The sequence below is a fragment of the Caretta caretta genome, chromosome 2 (genome assembly GCF_965140235.1).
Source record: "Caretta caretta isolate rCarCar2 chromosome 2, rCarCar1.hap1, whole genome shotgun sequence".
Classification (NCBI taxonomy): Eukaryota; Metazoa; Chordata; order Testudines; family Cheloniidae; genus Caretta; species Caretta caretta.
The window spans coordinates 202,632,916-202,647,439 of NC_134207.1; the positions used below are offsets into that span (position 1 = coordinate 202,632,916).

Genomic DNA, 14,524 nt, shown 5'->3' on the forward strand with positions numbered 1-14,524 from the left:
CATATACACACAAATGAGTTGCCATTTATGACTCCTAAAGATGACAGATATAGTAATCTGTCCATTCAAAAGGTCTTTTAGGGCAGACCTGGACTGACCCTGGGGATTCTCTCCTTTAGTTTAGTGTCTTTGTCTCTGTGAAAGTTCAAACAGCAAAAAGATGATAATTTTTCTTGTGAGGCATTTTTTTATCTTCTTCCCTCAGAAATCAAGCTGATAGCAACAGTTTCCATGCAGGTCCCTTCTTCATCGAGGGGTGAGGGTGGGAGGGAATGCACTTAAGAGCATTTGATCTTTAATCTCACATAACAGTTCATTTGCATGTAATGAACACGATTTAATAACTTCTTGTCAGAGACCATCATTTGCATTATACAAGGCTTATTTCTGTTTGACGAGTCACAGTCACAGAGGTTTACAATACAAATGCTTGCTATGTATAATATGGGGGATAGCTAAGTGAGAACAATACATGCAGCATCCCACAAGCATTTTATAAAACACTAAACACATTCTTATCAATTTAACATTTAATATTTATTTTGATAACACTAATACACAAGTAAGCAAGACTGTTTTTTAGCTATGCATTTGTTAGTGTTCAGTGAGACCTGGGGCCTTGACATGAGCTGGCATCTGGTCTGCCAGCATCAAAGCACAGACACACCATAGACAGCCATACCATTTCTTGGAAATAAAGTCCCTACTTTCCTCTTCACGTACAATTCCCAATCTCCACAGCATCCTGGCATCATATACCTTTCCAGGGTTTCCCACATTTGTATCTGCTTCTGTTGTCCACTAAGCTTTGAAGAACAAATGAAGAGTAACCTTTTGGGTTCACATACTCATGCGCCCCTTTTGGAATATGGATACCGCCAATGGCCCATTTGGCAGAGTTTGGAAACCCCATTCTCTCAAATCCAGCTATTTCTGGAACTCTTCTTATGGCAACCTTCCGTAGGTAGATTACAGTGTTAGTTGCCTCACAAATCTGCAAAACCATGACCCCAACAATGGACTTTCCATCCCCAAAGTGGTTTGCAGGGGACTTATAGGTGTCTGGTGTTGCCAGCTTCCACAGGGCAATACCCACTGCTGCACTGGTATGGCTTTCCTGAATCGAGTGTTCTGGCACTGGAGGGTTGGTGCAAGATCCTCACACAGCTCCATGGAGGTCTGTTTTCTCATTCGAAGTTCTGAAATCACTGCTGGTCCTCCCAGGTTTCTAAAACAATGTGATCCCACCACACTGGGCTGGTTCTCCTGCACCAGAACCGACAGTCCATTCAGGGGCATCCATGGCAATAGAGGCATTCACCACATCTTATTCCACGGGAGTGAATTGTCAGACACTGAAGGTCAGCTGTCTTCGACGTGTCAGAAAGTTCTGCCCAAATTCCATCCAGCATCTCACTGATTGCTTACTCCACTGCATAAACATTTTCCTGCGATAAGGAGCAGGAGCAGAGCCACATCATCATCCCATTGCTCCATGTCTCCCACCCCAGTGTTGCAAGGAATAAGAGTGAGGGGAGATGTGATCATGAACTGCTATTGACAAATGTGTGAAGGCAGGGGACAAACACCCAGAACACAAAGCAAAGAGATGCCCAGGGTGTCTCCCTATCTGCACAGAACCTGGGATACCACCCCTAAAATGGTATCACTGACGTTGATAGCGTGGATATATGTATACCTGTGTACACAGCGTTAGACCTGTGTCCAGCACAGCATATGTGGACACTCGGTGCTTGTATGGGAAGCACACATGAACACATACATGGTCCAGTAACCAAGTAGGCCTGCCAGTTAAACATAACCTTTGTTTGGATGAACTCAGTCTGAGTCTCTTTTGTATCTTTTTCCCATCAAGATTTATGATTGGTTATTGTGACCTTTTATACATTTTCATTCACTTTTTACAGTTGCGCTCACAATTACGGAAAATGTGTAGGCCCAATTATCCCAACAGGTCTGACACAGAGTTTTACTTGCAATTAGGAAGTGGCTTGGGAATAAAAAGACCTGAGGCAAAATTGAAGGCATGCCCACAGACATAATCTGTCCATGTTTAGGTGTGCAGCGTGCTTGTCTGTTGTGAGTGGAAGTATTTAGTTCTAGATTGCATCTACAGTGTGATACAAAATGTACCTATTTATAAATTGTTTATTGAAAAAACTATTTAAGAGTTTCATTACTCTATGCCCTGGTCTACATGATGAGTTTAGGTCGAATTTAGCAGCGTTAGGTTGATCCGTCCACACGAACAAGCCTGTTTTGTCAAATTAAAGGGCTCTTAAAATCGTTTTCTGTTCTCCTCCCCAGCAAGGGAGTTAGTGTTAAAATCGACCTTGATGGGTCGAATTTCAGGTAGTGTGGACACAATTCGACAGTATTGGCCTCTGGGAGCTATCCCAAAGTGCTCCATTGTGACCGCTCTGGACAGCGTTCTCAACTTAGATGCACTGGCCAGGTAGATAGGAAAAGCCCCAGGAACTTTTGAATTTCATTTCCTGTTTGGTCAGAATGGTGAGCTGATCAGCACAGGTGACCACGCAGAGCTCATCAACACAGGTGACCATGCAGTCCCAGAATTGCAAAAGAGCTCCAGCATGGACCGAACGTGGGGTACTGGATCTGATCGCTGTATGGGGAGAAGAATCCGTGCAGGCAGAACTCCGTTCCAAAAGACGAAATGCCAATATATATGCCAAAATCTCCCAGGGCATGATGGACAGAGGCTACAATGGGGGGACACAGCAGTGCCGCGTGAAACTTAAGGAGCTCAAGCAAGCCTATCAAAAAACAAAGGAGGCAAATAATCGCTTTGGGTCAGAAACCCATACATGCCACTTCTATGATGAGCTGCATGCAGTTCGGGGGGGGGGGGGAGGGGCCCTACTACTACCCCACCACTGTTCATGGACACCTGCAAGGGGGGAGCCTCACACAACAGGGATGAGGAAGATGAGGAGCAGGAGGAGGAGGTAGTTGAGGATAGTGCACAGCAGGCAAGTGGAGAATCCCTTCTCCCTGCCAGCCAGGAACTGTTCATCACCCTGGAGCCAAAACCCTCCCAACCTTCCCAAGGCGGGCTCCCGGACCATGAAGCCGGAGAAGGCACCTCTGGTGAGTGTACCTTTGTAAATATAATAAAGGGTTTAAAAGCAACGTGTTTAATGATTAATTTTCCCTGAAGACTTGTGATGCATTCGCAGCCAGTACAGCTACTGGAAAAGTCTGTTAACGTGTCTGGGGATGGAGCAGAAATCCTCCAGGGACATCTCCATGAAGCACTTCTGGAGGTACTCTAAAAGGCTTTGCAGAAGGTTTCTGGGGAGGGCAGCCTTATTCCGTCCTCCATGACAGGACACTTTACCATGCCAAGCCAGTACCAAGTAGTCTGGAATCATTGCAGAACAAAGGATTGCAGCAAATGGGCCCGGGCTTTGGTGGCATTCAAGCAACATCTGTTCTTTATCTCTCTGTGTTAGCCTCAGGAGAGTGATATCATTCATGGTCACCTGGTTGAAATATGGGAAATTTGTTTAAGGGGACATTCAGAGGTGCCCGTTCCTGCTGGGCTGTTTGCCTTTGGATGAAAAGAAATCATCCCTGCTGTTAGCCACGCAGTGGGGGGAGGCCCATTCATGCTGAGTCATTTGCATTTGGCTGACAGGGATCTTCCCTGATACTAGCCATGTGGTGGTGTGTGTGTGAAGCGATCATCCCAGAGCACTGGAGAGAGGGGGGTTGGGTTGTGCTGCACATTCACCCTAAAACCGCAGCTCCTCCTTTTAAATGGCCAACCCAACGGGCTTTGCTTGGTATGGGAAAGGAGGGCGCTGCTATTTGAAACCATTCCCACATGTAATGAAGGTGGACGAAGCCGAAACCCTTTGCCTTACCATGGCTGCCTGCAAGCCAAATTCTGTTGTCCAGCCGAGCGTGTGTGATGTCTCACACCAAACGGGCAGGCACTCAATATAAGAGGCAAAATGTGACCAAAAACCCGCCCCCTTGGTTGACTCTACTTCAAAATTGTACCAAAAGCACATGTGCTATGTAATGTGAATCGCTTGATTCAGTGTGAAATAGTCTTCCCTTTATTCTCTAAAATGTATCTTTTTAAATACTACTCTCCCTTTTTTTCCTCCTGCAGCTGCAAATGTTTCTACGCTCCCTCTATCATCTCCGTTCCAGAGGCTCGCGCAGATTAGAAGGCGAAAAAAATGCACTCGCGATGACATGTTCTCAGAGCTCATGCAGTCCTCCAGCACTGAAAGAGCTCAGCAGAATGCAGGGAGGCAAACAATGGCAGAGTCCAGAAAAGCGTTAAATGAATGAGATGAGAGGAGGGAGGAGCCCGATGAGAGGAGACAGGATGCAATGCTGAGGCTAATGTGGGAGCAAACTGAGATGCTCAGGCATCTGGCGAAGCTGCAGGAAAGGCAGAGGAGCACAGACTGCTGCTGCAGCCCCTGTATAACCACCTGCTCCCCCAAGTTCTATATCCTCCTCACCCAGACACCCAAGAATGGCTGGGGCTGGGGGGAGAGGCTACAGGCACCTAGCTACTCCACCACTAAGGATTGCCCAGCAACAGAAGGCTGGCATTCAATAAGTTTTGAACTGTAGTGTGGCCTTGTCCTTCCCTCCTCCCCTCATCCACCACCCCACCCGGTGCTTCCCTCCTCACCCACCCCTCCTGGGCTACCTTGCGAGTTTTCCCCCTATTTGTGTGATGAATTAATAAAGAATGCATGATTTTGAAACAATAATGACTTTATTGCCTCTGAAAGTGGTGATCAAAGGGGTGGGAGGTCAGTTGGCTTACAGGGAAGTAGAGTCAACCAAGGGGGCGGGTTTTCATCAAGGAGAAACAAACAGAAGTGTCACACCATAGCCTGGCCAGTCATGAAACTGTTTTTCAAAGCTTTTCTGATGCGTAGGGCACCCACCTGTGCTCTTCTAATTGCCCTGGTGTCTGACTGAGAGTGATCGGCCACCAGGTGATTTGCCTCAACCTCCCACCCCGCCATAAATGTCTCCCCCTTACTCTCAGAGATATTGTGAAGCACATAGCAAGCAGCAATAACAATGGGAATATTGGTTTCGCTGAGTTCTAACCTAGTCAGTAAACTGCGCCAGCAAGCTTTTAAATGTCCAAATGCACATTCTACCACCATTCTGCATTTGCTCAGCCTGTAGTTGAACAGCTCCTTACTATTATCCAGGGTGCCTGTGTATGGCTTCATGAGCCATGGCATTAAGGGGTAGGCTGGGTCCCCAAGGATAACTATAGGCATTTCAACATCCCCAACTGTAATTTTATGGTCTGGGAAGTAAGTTCCTTCCTGCAGCTGTTCAAACAGACCAGAGTTCCTGAAGATGCAAGCGTCATGCACCTTTCCCGGCCATCCCACGTTGATGTCGGCGAAACGTCCCTTGTGATCCACCAGTGCAGCACCATTGAAAAATACTCCTTGCGGTTTACGTACTGGCTGCCAAGGTGGTCCAGGCCCAAGATAGGGATATGCGTTCCGTCTATCGCCCCACCACAGTTAGGGAACCCCGTTGCAGCAAAGCTATCCACTATGACCTGCACATTTCCCAGAGTCACTACCCTTGATAGCAGCAGCTCAGTGATTGCGTTGGCTACTTGGATCACAGCAGCCCCCACAGTAGATTTGTCCACTCCAAATTGATTCCTGACCGGTAGCTGTCTGGCATTGCAAGCTTCCACAGGGCTATCACCACTCGCTTCTCAACTGTGAGGGCTGCTCTCATCTTGGTATTCTTGTGCTTCAGGGCAGGGAAAGCAAGTCACAAAGTTCAATGAAAGTGCCCTCATGCATGCGAAAGTTTCACAGCCACTGGGAATCATCCCAGACCTGCAACACTATGTGGTCCCACCAGTCCGTGCTTGTTTCCCAGGCCCAGAATCGGCGTTCCACAGCAGGAACCTGCCCCATTACCACGATGTCCAAATTGCCAGGGCCTGTGCTTTGAGAGAAGTCTGTGTCCATGTCCTCATCACAATCATGATCATGCTGTTGTCGCCCCCTCGCCTGCTTTTGCAGGTTCTGCACATACTGCAGGATAATGCGCGAGGTGTTTACAATGCTCACAAGAGCAGTGGTGAGATGAGTGGGCTCCATGCTTGCTGTGGTATGGCATCTGCAGGACAGCAGGAGAGCAGAGTTGCAGCGGAAGCGGTGTATGACGATGGATGCCACGAGAATAAATATTTATACAGAACAACGAGAGGACCTGAGAGGTGGAGTCATGGCACCAGGAGAGCAGAGTTGCAGTGGATGATGACGGTTAGCAGTCGTACTGCACCGTCTGCTGACGGCAGCACTCAGGACACAACAGCAGCAGTGACTGTGAGCTAAGCTGAGCGGGCTCCATGCTTGCCGTGGTATGGCATATGCACGGAAAAAAGGTGCGAAACGATTGCCTGCCGTTCCTTTCATGGAGGGAGGGGCGACTGATTGTTGGATCATATTAAAGAAGTTCTGTATTAAAATCACAAATGAGTTTGATTCCCCATAGTTTAAATTCCAGGGTATTAAGAGGTCTCTTGGTTTTTGGTACTGTTTCTCTCTCTCTCTGTGTGAAACTTGCAAGCTGCTAATTATGTTAGTACATTCTAAGACAGAGTCTGTTCTCAAAGCAATTCTTTGTAACAACAACTACTCACAAAGAGAGAGATTCAAAGCAACACTCTGTAACAGAAACAGCACCCAGAGACTCCCCGCCCTTTTGTTATATTCATCTCGCTTTGTTAACAATTGTGATTAAAATAGAGATAGAGGATGTATGTGGATGGATGCTTGGTGTGGATAATAATTGAATGATCAGGGAGGTGCCAGCATAAGAATCCAGTGTCCATCAGCTGAAGAAGGCGTCAAGTGGAAATAACCAGAGGACCCCCGGAGGGCAGACTGGAATCCACCCAATAGCCTCAAGGATGGGAGAACCAAAGAACAAGATAACATCTGGCAGCACAGAGCCGTCAGGAATGTGCCATCTGCTACTTGATTAAGCAACAGCATGATGAAGCAATTCCCATAGACTGGCATAGGAAGAAATTCCTATAAAAATGGACTCTAGAAAGTGAGAACTTTGGGGTCTGATTCTGCAAACCAACTTCCAGGAGCATCAGATGAGCATCTGACAAGGCCCTGCTCCCTCCTCATGTCCAGGCCACCTGGCCAGTGGCTTGGCATGAACAACTCTAAGGCCGGTAACTATGACAACAACCTTGCAGAACCTGTGTGTGTGTATGAATGAATGTGTGAATAAATATGAAATTGAATGGAATGTTACAGCTATAACTAACTGCTTACTATGATTCTTTCTGTATTCACAATAAATGTGGCATTTTGCCTTTTCCCCTTTAATAAGATCCTGCTGGTTTTTATTTTATTGGTATAACATGATCACGTGTACCCAGAACCACCCTCGACAATGTTTTTGCCCCATCAGGCATCGGGAGCTTAACCCAGCATTCCAATGGGCGGCAGAAACTGCGGGAACTGTTGGATGACTTACGGAGTGGTGCACTGTGGGGGTAGCTGATGCTAGCACGGTAGTGAGGACACACTCTGCCGAGTTAATGCACTTAGTGGGGACATACACAATCGACTATATAAAATCGGTTTCTAAAAATTGACTTCTATAAAATCGACCTAATTTCGTAGTGTAGACATATACCTTAAGAGTAGACTCTTATAGGGTATCTGTCTTCATAGCACTTGAAAGGAAGCAGAGAAAGGCTCCCCAGAGTACTGAACATGTCAGTTTATAAACAAGACTAACATGGTAATGACCTTAAGTGGCAACGTAAACAGATTCCATGGGTAAAGAGAAAGACAAGGGGAATGTGAGAAAGAAGGGATGTTTCCTGTTGGTCACAAGCTAGAGACAGACAACACATTCTCTAGTTTAGAAAAGTTTTGAAAACTGTTATAAGTTCAGAAGAGCACAATAAAGGAACCAGTAGCTCCTTTGTTGTGAAAGGAGATTACAGAATTAAACAAAGCACAGTACCTGTCAAGGTTCCTTCCCCACTCTGAACTCTAGGGTACAGATGTGGGGACCTGCATGAAAGACCCCCTTAGCTTATTCTTACCAGCTTGGGTTAAACACTTCCCCAAGGTACAAACTTTGCCTTGTCCTTGAACAGTATGCTGCCACCACCAAGCGATTTAAACAAAAAACAGGGAAAGAGACCAGTTGGAGACGTCTTCCCACAAAATATCCCCCCAAGCCCAACACACCCCCTTTCCTGGGGAGGCTTGAGAATAAACAAGTTGAACACAGACCAACTTGGGTTTCTTAGGACCCTAAGAACCCAATCAGATTCTTAAAAAACAGAACTTTATTAGAAGAACAAAACAAAGATAAAAGAAACACTCTGTAAGATTAGAATAGAAGATAATCTCACAGGCAGGCAGATTCAAAACATAGAGAATCCCTCTAGGCAAAACCTTAAGACACAAAAACAGGAATACACATTCCTCCAGCACAGCGAATTTTACAAGCCATTAAACAAAAGAAAATCTAATGCATTTTCTAGCTAGATTACTTACTAACTTTACAGGAGTTGGAAGTATTGCATCCTTAATCTGTTCCCGGCAAAGGCATAGCACAGACACAAAACCTTTTGTCCCCCCTCCAGATTTGAAAGAATCTTGTCCCCTCATTGGCCATTTTGGGTCAGGTGCCAGGGGGGTTACCTTAGCTTCTTGACCCTGTACAGGTGAAAGGATTTTGCCTCTGGCCAAGAGGGATTTTATAGCACTGTATACAGAAAGGTGGTTACCCTTCCCTTTATATTTATGACAATAAAATTTGTAATGTTTCAGAGGTGATCTGAGATGAAATCAGGGCAATACAAGCAAATCAGTAAAATGGGATGAGTATGTTGCAATGGAAAGAGAGAGACTGCATAGTGAGAGAACATGGTGTGTGTGTGTATACATAATATCTAAACACACACACACACACCCCATTAAAAAAACCTATGGTAAAAGAACATGGCTGTTGCAAAGTCAAGCAGCTAACAGTTAGGAAATGCCAGACTCAGATTGTCCATGCATACAGTCGTGTGTATGCCTTCTGGGTGTCTTTAATTCCATGATCACATAATATTTATTTCCACGGGACCCTCATTCAGTGCACAGGATGGACAATGTTCACCATGGGCATTGGGAAAAGTGGGAATGGGCAATCAATCAAAATGGGCCAAATTTCAGTGGTGTTGCAACCTTGTACACCAGGTTGCAATGCCACTCACTCAAATATGGCCCAACTGCCCCTCCACCTTGCCAGCTGGGTAGGTGCTCCACTGTTATGCCACCCTGCTCTGGTCAGGAGGCTGTCCCCCTTGTTGCATCCCTGTTGAGTTCAGGTTTTCAAAAGTGGGGAGGACATGCTCCCCTATTTAAAAAGTGGGGGGGCAATGACACTTTCCCCACCGTGGCCATCTCCAGTGGCTACGATGTTCTCTAACTGGGTAGTTATTTAAACATTTTTTTTATCGTCATTCAATGTGTGGCCTCAGGCCTTATTTGCTGCATGCTATTCAAACCCTTCTCTGAATTCAGAATGACTAATTTTTTAACGGACTTTTCTATGTGACTAATGGACTATCAGTATAGTATTGGAAAGCTTCCCAAATATGAATCAATTTACCTTCACACCACCCCTGTGAAGTGAGAGGGTGGTATTATTCCAATTTTACACGAGCAACAGAGGCAGAAAGATTAAGCCCACAGTTGCCAAAAGTGTCCAGTAATATTGGCTGCTCTATTGCAGTGTTCTGCTGAACAAATACAGTAATATCACAATGCAATCTGTAATATATCTGGACTCAGCTGCTGAAAGCAAGTTCACCTGTCAAGAGCAGAAAGATGGATCTACTAAAGTCTAACAATCTTACTTATCTTGAAAATTCTATCTGTGCATGATCCACTTACTTTCTCCCCCAGCTCTGGGACCACGTATTGCACGGAGTAAGATATTTTTCTCTGTCCTAGGATTATTTATCTGTCTTACACCATAATTGAAAAATTCATACAAAATCAGTACATCAAAACTAGCAAACAGATATAATAAAACAAGAATACCACTTCACAGTACAATAAAATAAAAATCAATACACAGCAAATAAGGGCTACTTTTGAAGTACAGACATTACTTAAAATTCATAAGCATCAACCAAAGTTTCATAAACCTAAGATAAGGAAGCATCTCATATAATCAATAAATATTTTTTCTCCCCAATTCTTGAGGTCATGCTTGAAAAGTTCTTAGAGGAAAAAATTACAGGCTCTTTCTGTCCTGAATGTACTCCTTTCCTTTATCTGCCAGCCTACAGAATTTTATTAATAAAGGCTAGATCATTCTTTTCTTAATGATGTAATAAATTCACACTTTAGTCAATGATATATACTTTTCCAACTGACCTACCCTGCAGTGACACCCAGAAAACATTATTCCTTCTACTTTAAAAAAAATACTATCCACTCCATATGAAGCCAACAGATGTATGTATTAATGCCTCACCAGGGTAAGTATCTTGCAAAATAAATAAAGTATTACTTTTCAAGACTTTAGTCATATTAATGTATCGTAAAATATAAGATCTGGGAAAATTATACACCAAAGGCACACTAAGAACCGCATTTGTCAGACAAAAATACCTTAAGCCTTGAAACAATGTAGATGAATATTCTTGTCCCCAACAAATTCTACTGAGGTGAAGATAAGTTCCTTTGTCTACCATGTTTGTTACCTCCCACTGCCCCATGACAACTCCACTGCCCCTCTTTACCCTCTCTGCTGAGTCCCCTAAATAATGTCCCACATACTTAAATTTCCACAAACCTTCAGTCAAAAGTGCTCTAAATCAACCTCTTCTTCCTTCTCTTCTTGACATATGCTGCCATCCAGCCCCTTCCCAAATTTAAGCTCATTCCCTATTCTTCCAACATACCCTTGACTCAATCTGTGTTTCAGCTACCAGTTTTCTTCTGTTGCATCTGCATTACAGTCCTGATAGAATCTGACAGTCCCTCTGCATTTCCTCAACACTCCCCCCTCCACATGCACACAGTGGACCCACTACCCAGGTGTAAGAAAACATCTCTCAAAGTTAAACACAAGATCTGCATCTCACACCAATTAGTTACTAACTCGTTGTGTTCTGAGAGCTAATAACTGTTTGGAGGCCTGATTCCTTGTGCCGCACCATACAGAGTTCAAATGAATCTCTCTGACTTCAGCGAAAGACAGCCATGAGCTGCAGGGAGAATTAAGTCTCTTTTTCTCTTAACATGAAAAATAAACTTCTGATTATTATAAAGTCTGCAAATTAAACCAAAAACAAACAAATAAACAAACACAAACACCACCCCCCTCTACTGCCCCCCAGCATCTGAACTGATATTTGAAATGAAAATAAGTAATATTCTTTTATCTAGGAAATAAATGGCAGTTACAGGGTTCCTTTATATTTTACCAAGGTACGTTTTTGGAAGTCTTGCCATCTTCATCATCCCTTCATGGATATTTCTTGATTACCTCAATAAAAACAATCCCCCCCCCACGTATTCCACGACAAAAAGTTTTGTTTGACTACCTTGAATGCATGTGGAACACTTGAAGGTTAAATATTTAAACTTTTCACTATTATTCAGCATTGAAATTGTATGTTATCAATAAAATTAATTACTGTACTAACTGTAGCATTCATGAAACTGCTGGAATTAATAAGACACTGTTCCTTGTCTGACTCATTATAATTACAGCTACTTATTGCCAGGCCAATGAAAAAGAGCTGATAATTCATCAGGCTTTTTATATTTTTATATGTCATTGCTGAATGCTGTGAATTCATAATTTACAGTGGTATTCAGCATGTACCATAGTCTCTGGTGTCAAGTTGTCAAGTTTATACTGTGGAAATTTACATTGCTGAACTGACAAGAAGAGTCATGAAGACTAGGCTTGGAGTGAAACTTCACTGGTGAAAATACTTACCACTAAATCCGGGACAATTAAGCAGCCAGAAAAACAATGTGGTGCACAGAGGTCTAATGGTGACTCACTTTGCTTCCCTCCACTCATGCCAAACATTGCCTTTGATTTGTGTGAAATATGTATTATGCTTTAATGCCAATATTTTTGGAGAAGAGATGAAAGTAAATGTATAAAAACCTGCAGAACTCTCTCTCCACTTTTCTCTATTACTGTTACTTATCCTGATCCAGGTATACCACATTTTGAAGATGAAACCAGTTTGGAATCTTGGAGCGAGATGCGGGAGTTTGACTCAACAGAAATAAAGCCGCTGCAATGAGCAAATATTTTTTCAACAGTAACAAACCTTTATCAAGATAAATCAAAAGCAGGTAACAATAAGAAGACCAAATATAACAAAAACCCTTCCAGCTTTGATATTAATCTACAACAGTGATCAGGCATATTTTATTCAATATTATTGTTGCCCTTGCAATTAAAAATTGAGACCTGCAGACAATTGTTTGTTGGTTTACTATACCAAAAAAAGGTTTCAGATTCATTGAATTTGCTATTGTGCTAATGAAAATGTACCACATCATGGCTCACAAATTTCAAATTTAATCAAGGACATGGCATTTTAGGATGAGTGTTTTACTTGAATTCATTTCAAATTATAGTTTAAAATTGCCTTTTTTCCCTGTTCAAATTTGACTTTTTGCAAAACATTTTTACTTACCCCCAATCAGCATTGTGCAAATGGAGAAAATCTTTTCTGCATCAGTATTGGCCGAAACATTTCCAAACCCAACACTGGTGAGACTGCTGAGAGTGAAATAGAGGGCAGCTATATAGGCACTTCTGATTGACGGGCCTCCTAATGTATTATTGCCATAGTAAGGAGACTCTATACGTTTCCCCAGCTCATGAAGCCAACCTGAAAAGTGAAGAAAAAAAGTCCAATGAGAAACAGCATAACGAAAACCACAGATTCTGTGAGATAAATGTCATACTTTTTAAGATTTAGGGCACTGGATTCTACATATGATTCCAAGAATAAAATGAAGATTAAAGCTCCAATACTGCAAACACTTACAAGGTGTTTAGATAATTATGTTCTATGCACGTACTGACTGTTTGAAAGACGGAAACATCTATCTGCTCCACTCCATACAGATCAGTAAAATTAGGATCTGGAGAAATTCCTTTAGGCTGAAAAATTACAAAATAGGCAATAAGCTTTAAGCATGAATTCTAACACTTGTGATAACATTTTGTGACTGTTTTGTGACTTTGTTTTCAGAGACTTGATTGAATTGTTTCACAAGATACCAATACAGACTGTTGAGGGTCATTACTACTCATACACTGGACCAGCCACAACTGCAGTCTCTGTTTTCTTGTGCTACTGCCTCCTCATTGCCTGTAGGATGCTAGCTACTCCAAATGGAGGGAGGGGAGAGGCAGGGAGAAGCATACGTGTAGCCTTGCCACCACACAGAGGTGAAAGTAAGCCGGTATGCCCCGGTACGGTGTACCGGCAAGAGCCGGTGCACCCTACCGGGGTGGATCGGCTTCCCCAGGTGCACTTTAAAGGGAGCCCCCTGCCAGAGCCCTGGGGTAGCGGTAGCAGGGCTAGGGTGGCGATTTAAAGGGCCTGGGGTGGTAGCGATGGCCGAGCCCATAGCCCTTTAAATCGTCCCCGGAGCCCCGCCACCACTTCCCCAGGGCTCTGGCAGGCTCCGGGGACGATTTAAAGGGCCTGGCGTGGTAGTAGCGGCCGGAGCCCTGTCCCCGGAGCCCTGTCCCCGGAACCATGGGGAAGCAGTGGCGGGGCTCCGGGGATAATTTAAAGGGCCCAGGGCTCCAGCCACTGCTACTGCCCAGGGCCTTTTAGCCTGCTGCCAGAGCCCCTGGCTGCCGCTGTTACCTTGGGGAGGGGGAAGGAGGCACTTGCCGGTACAGGGTGGGCCGGGGCTGGCTCTGACCTCCCCCAGCCCCACCCCTTCTGCCCAAGGCCCCACCCCTTCCGGGGGCCAGAGCCGGCCCCAGCCCAGGCCCGTACCAGTAAGTCCCTAGACTTACTTTCGGCCCTGCTACCACCTCTACATAACCTAGCAGGATTATCAGGATGCATAGGTGGAAAGCATGCTGCACCTTCATAAGGTGGCAGTGCAGAACGACTTAAGCCTTGTCTACACGGGCAAGTTTCTGGGCAGTGAAGCAGCTTTCTGCGCTGTAACTCCCGAGGTGCACACACTGCCAAGCTACTTAGTGCGCAAAAACTGCACAGTTGCAGTACAGTTAAAAAAGCACCCTGACGAGAGGCGTAGAGCTTTCTGCGCTGGCCTTACAGCACCGCGATAGGCCAGTGTAGACACCCTGATCGATTACAGCCCTGCAATTGGCCTCCAGGAGGTGTCCCACAATGCGTATTCTTGCGTCTCTGGTCATCGGTTTGAGCTGTACTGAATTGCCCTCAGGTGAC

The 14,524-nt window shown here is 44.5% G+C and overlaps 1 protein-coding gene across 1 annotated transcript in view; it reads right to left on the bottom strand.

The window, feature by feature from the left end:
* The window catches only part of KCNH8 (potassium voltage-gated channel subfamily H member 8), a 386,604-nt gene that overhangs the window by 74,688 nt on the left and 297,392 nt on the right, over window positions 1–14,524 (bottom strand). The window contains exon 8 of the mRNA XM_048838548.2: window positions 12,776–12,973. Coding sequence (XP_048694505.1) covers window positions 12,776–12,973 — 198 coding nt within the window. The remainder of the gene's footprint in view (window positions 1–12,775; window positions 12,974–14,524) is intronic.